The 5,046-nt window shown below is 54.9% G+C and overlaps 1 protein-coding gene across 7 annotated transcripts in view; it reads left to right on the plus strand.

The window, feature by feature from the left end:
- Window positions 1–5,046, plus strand: part of GAL3ST1 (galactose-3-O-sulfotransferase 1) — a 25,406-nt gene continuing 20,360 nt past the window's right edge. For 4 of the 7 annotated variants that reach the window (XM_017869027.1, XM_017869035.1, XM_017869032.1 and 1 more), the window contains exon 1: window positions 7–112. Coding sequence is in view for 2 of the 7 variants with exons in the window: in XM_017869025.1 (XP_017724514.1) it covers window positions 1,715–1,783 (69 nt within the window). In the remaining 5 variants the exon portion in view is untranslated. Of the gene's footprint in view, window positions 113–1,666; window positions 1,784–5,046 lie in introns of those variants that run through there. The other 3 variants (XM_017869036.1, XM_017869025.1, XM_017869026.1) reach the window with 3 other exon arrangements.

Consider the following 5,046-nt stretch of genomic DNA (forward strand, 5'->3'; position numbering starts at 1 on the left):
GGCCTGGTGGAGCGGGGGGCCCGGCCGGGTGCGCCCCGCCGCCCAGTGAGCGCCCGGGCGGCGCGGCCCGGGCCGAGCCACCCACGCTGAGGCGGAGGAGGACGGGGACAAGGTACGTCTTGGGCTCCAGCACCCACTGCCAGCTTGAGCCCTGCCTCACTCTACTCCCTGGGGATACCGCCCACATTACCCTAACCCCCAAACTGGGACCGCGCGCCGGAGGAGGGGAATAGGAGTGCAGCACCGCTGCTCTAGACGCTGGGTACCCCTGCCCACTGCCAGAGGGTGGCCCGGTGGGGGCCAGGGAGGGCGCAGGTTGGTGCCCTCCATGCCCTTGGTTTTTCCCCCTGCCCTCTAACCCCCCTTCCAGGGCTTCCCAGTCCCTGAATGTGGGATGGGTGGGGCAGAAGGCAGGCTGCTGGGGCTGGGCTGGAGCTGGGAGTGCGTTAATGATTAATATCGGACACAGTGGCCAGAGCCCTAGGGGAGGAGGGGCAGAGATCTCTCCTGTCTCCATCAGCCCTTCCCAGAAAGGGGGTCAGAGCAGGAGCCGGAGACCATAGTAAGGGATGGATCCCCTCTGCTGGGCGAAGGCCCTGACCTGTACCCCAGAGGAAGCAAAGCCACCAAAGAGAGGTTTGGGAGGGTGGGACAAACCCTAGCATCCAGGAGGGGTCCTATAGGAAATCCCACAGTTCCTATTTCCTAGCCCAGTGCCCAGGAAGAGGGTCCAGCTTGGTCTGCCCCATTGGTGCCAGGCCAGCATTTTGGTACCAGCACAGAGCACACTACAGACCGAGCCCTTCCCAGTGGGAACTGCCCGCTCAGCTGCCCAGAGCCACAGAGGTGATGGGCACGTCTGGCTGCTGTAACCCACACCAGGGGGAAGGAAAGGGAGAGAGGGCAGCAGGCTTGATACCTGATCCCTGGGCTGCTGCAGTGACAGGTGACAGGTGCCATGAGAATCCTCCAGAGGGCAGAGAGGTGTGGAGAACTGTCCATTCCAGTTGAGAAAATCCAACCTCTTCCTTTACTGACGGGGTGACCTGAGACCCAGAGAGGGTGAGGCTTGTCCAGGGCCACACAGGGGGCACAGGAGGGCAGTCCTGGACCAGAGCAGTCACTGTGTACGCACTGTTCTTTGTCCTATGAAGGAGGCATTACTACCTATCCCCATTATCCAGAGGGGGATACTGAGGCTCAGGGAGATTCAGTGACTTGTCCAAGGTCACATGGCTCAGAGGTAGCTAAGCTGACTCCAAATCATAGGAGTCTTGCCCTGGCCCCCATTTCAGGACCCCAGCCCAACCCATGACCTCTCTCTGCTCCTTTGGGGTCCTGCCTTCTTGGATCTGCCTGGGCTGCCCCAAACCCTCAGCTCTGGACCCCTCCCCCTCGCCTCCCTGGCTCCCAGCTCCGCCTGACACTTCAGCGGGTGAGCAGGCTGCTACCCAGGGAGCAGAGACAACGAAGCCCTGTTCCCAGCTGCCACCTCAGCCTGCTTTATTCCCTGCTTGCTCAGGCAGAGCCCTTCCTGAAGGAAGCTCCCTGTGGACAGAGAACGTCTGGTCCCCATGCATCCCCTTCCCTTAATGGGTCTGATGCCCTCTTGTCACCCAGCAAGGGAGGAGTGTGTCCCCCACAGCCCCTCCCACTGGGTTCTGAGGGACTGGGTGTGCCACCCAGTGAAAGAGGCAATGATTAACCTGAGAGAATGATGCACAAATGGAATTCTGGGCCTGGCTGCCGGCTCCTGAAGGGCTCCTTGCTTCACTTTGACTGGGTGAGGAATATGGATGAGCCCTTTTAGGGGCTCCACATGACTCCAAACAGGGCAGAGCAGGATGGAGCACAGGTGCCCATGGGGGTCATCAGGCTGGGGACTGCTGGAATCTCCAGGTGAGGGGCGATGGTGGGAGAAAGTGGGGGCCCAGAGGATGCCTGCATTCCCCCCTGCTAGTTCCGGCTCCTTGGATGGGGATGGTGTCCTTCTAGAAGTCTGAACAGACAGAGCCTGCTTCCCCTACCAGGTCGGAGCTAGGAGGATCACAATACAATCAGAGGAGCTAACGCTGAGTGTGTGAAGGGCTCTGCGTGCCTCACAGCAGGCCTGTGAAAGCGTCATAGTACCTGCCAGTTTTTAGGAAACCAAGGCTCAGAGAGGGGAAGTCACTTGCCCAAGGTCGCCCAGCTACGGGGTGGTGGAGCCAGCATTTGTTACCACGGGAGTTTCCAGGAGTGGAGAGGTGGGTGTAGGTATCTCCAGCATTGTGCATTGCAAGTATCAGTACCTTTTCACAAACCTTTATATTGTTACATAGTTTTAGGCAAATAAGCGCATAACAATCCTTAACAAATATTTCAGGCATGTTATAAGCTACAGAGACTGATGCTATCAACTCCTACATACTCACCTCTGGGGTTCTCAGCATTTTTGGAGCTAATGACAAAGTGATTGACTTCTGGGTGAAGCTGTGACTTGCAACTCCCCAGTTAGCGCTTCTTTAAGGCTACTCAAATCTCCCCTCAGGAAGCCAGGTGATTTACCCAGGCAAGGCAACGGAGCAGGAAGAGCTGTGGCCTTGCTCCTCATTTTGGCTTTGCTGCGTAGGCCTTCTACAAGTTACTGAGCCTTAGTTTCCCCACACATCACATGGGGCTAGCAGAGGAGACTGGGAGTGTCTGTCAAGGTCACAGGCGTGGATGCCCTTTGTTCTTTGTGTTTTTGAGACGGAGTCTTGCTCTGTCGCCCAGGCTGGAGTGCAGAGGCACCATCTCGTCTCACTGCAAGCTCTGCCTCCTGGGTTCACGCCATTCTCCTGCCTCAGCCTCCCGAGTAGCTGGGACTACATGCACCCTCCACCACGCCTGGCTAATTGTTTTGTATTTTTAGTAGAGACGGGGTTTCACCATGTTAGCCAGGATGGTCTCGATCTCCTGACCTCGTGATCCACCCGCCTCGGCCTCCCAAAGTGCTGGGATTACAGGCGTGAGCCACCATGCCCGGCCGTGGATGCCCTTTGAAACAGCAGAGAGGTGGCCCTGCAAGATCAATAAGTGCGTTCTGAATCATCAAAGAATATTACCCTCTCTCGACTGCCACGCTGGCTACCACCTGCATCCACCCCTGCAGCCCAGGGAGCAGCAGGGGCCAGATGTCAGGACTGACATTTTGGAAGTGGTCCTCTGAGACAGCGAGTTGGGATCCAGCTGAAATGCTCCAATGGGTGGTCTTCCCCCTCTCTGCTCCAGCACCCCATTCTAGAGGGGCTCAGATTGAGGAAGCTTCTGGATGCTTGCAAGTCACTTCCCCAGTACCCCTGGATGGAGGGTTAACCTATCCCATCTGCCCCTTCTGCTGTGGTACCCACACTTCCCAGCTCCTTCTGGGTCCCAGGCCTCTATTGCCCCTTCCGCACTTGGTGCACTGAGGTTCAGAGGGGGCAGAGTGTCTGCCTCGGCCACACAGTGAGGAGAAGTGGGGCTCATCTTCCTCCAGCCAGGCTGCAGATTTTCAAAGTGGAAATATCTTTATTTATCTTTCCAAAGTAATATAAGCTCTTTTGTAAAGAGTGTGCGCGCACGCGTGTGTATGTGTGTGTGTGTGTGTGATCACAGAATCAAAATATGTTCCAGAAAGTATATGGGCTTACTCCCCAGGGAACTACAGTTTCTAACTGGGTATCTTTTCAGACCCTTATACACATGTACGAATGTACAACTTTTCTCTACATGAATAAGTTTATTCCATACACAGTGCATTCCGGGCTGAATATTAGACAACTCTTTTTTTTTTTTTTGAGACGGAGTTTCGCTCTTGTTGCCCAGGCTGGAGTGCAATGGCATGATATTGGCTCACTGCAACCTCCGCCTCCTGGGTTCAAACGATTCTCCTGCCTCAGCCTGGGATTAAAGGCATGCGCCACCACGCCGAGCTAATTTTTGTATTTTTAGTAGAGATGGGGTTTCTCCATGTTTGTCAAGCTAGTCTCAAACTCCCGACCTCAGGTGATCCACCTGCCTTGGCCTCCCAAAGTGCTGGGATTACAGGCGTTAGCCACCGCACCCAGCCGGCAACTCTTTTTTAACCTCCCCGAGCCTCAGTTTCCTCATCTTCTAAATGGGGGTAAAGGCTCTGTGAGCACTGGAGGAAATTATACTGCAGTGGCCACTGTTATATGCCCATCTCAGATTGACTGTTAGATTATCTTTGAACCATATTCCTGCAGGTGGATTGCTGGGTCTGAGAACAGGCACACTCAGAACTGTAATAGCTGCTGTCAAATCTGCACTACGAACACCATAATGAGAGCTGTTTTGCTCCACTCTTAGAAGCTCCTTCCATATCCCCATGGGATTCCCCTCCAGCTACAGAAAGCAGCCCTGGGATACCCTCACCCTACAACCTTCTCGGCCAGAGCCCTGTTCCTGTATGTGCATATGAGCAAACAGCACGGATGTGCCTCAGTTGGTGAATGGCTTTTGTTTCTTGGGGTTTGTTTTTTTAAGATGGGGGTCTCGCTCTGTTGCCCAGGCTTGGAGTGCAGTGGTACGTTCATACCTCACTGTAACCTCGAACTCCTGGGTTCGAGGGGTCCTCTTGCCTCAGCCTCCTGAGTAGCTGGGGCTACAGGTGTGCACCACCACAGTGGGCTAATTTTTAAATTTTTTACACAGACAGGGTCTCACTATGTTGCCCAGGCTGGTCTCAAGCTCCTGGGCTCAAGCAATCTGCCTGTCTTGGCCTCCCCAAAATGCTGGATGGCACATGCCACCATGCCCAGCTGAGGAATGGTTTATGGGGGAATAGCAGTGCTGCAGACTCTGACACAGCCCTAGCTGCCTTCTTTTATCTCCTTAGGGAGCTCTTCTTCACCCTGCTCCATAAGTACAGGCTCCCTGTCCTTCCTCACCCTTCCCTTGGTGACTCTAGTTACTCCTATGGCCTCAATTCCCACTTCTGTGCCCAGCTCCCCACCTACCTCTTCCCCTCCCCCAAGACCCCACTCTTTGCTCCTACAGATCTTTTTTTTTTTTTTTTTTTTT

Source organism: Rhinopithecus bieti, unplaced genomic scaffold, assembly GCF_001698545.2.
Source record: "Rhinopithecus bieti isolate Rb0 unplaced genomic scaffold, ASM169854v2 scaffold_4666, whole genome shotgun sequence".
Classification (NCBI taxonomy): domain Eukaryota; kingdom Metazoa; phylum Chordata; class Mammalia; order Primates; family Cercopithecidae; genus Rhinopithecus; species Rhinopithecus bieti.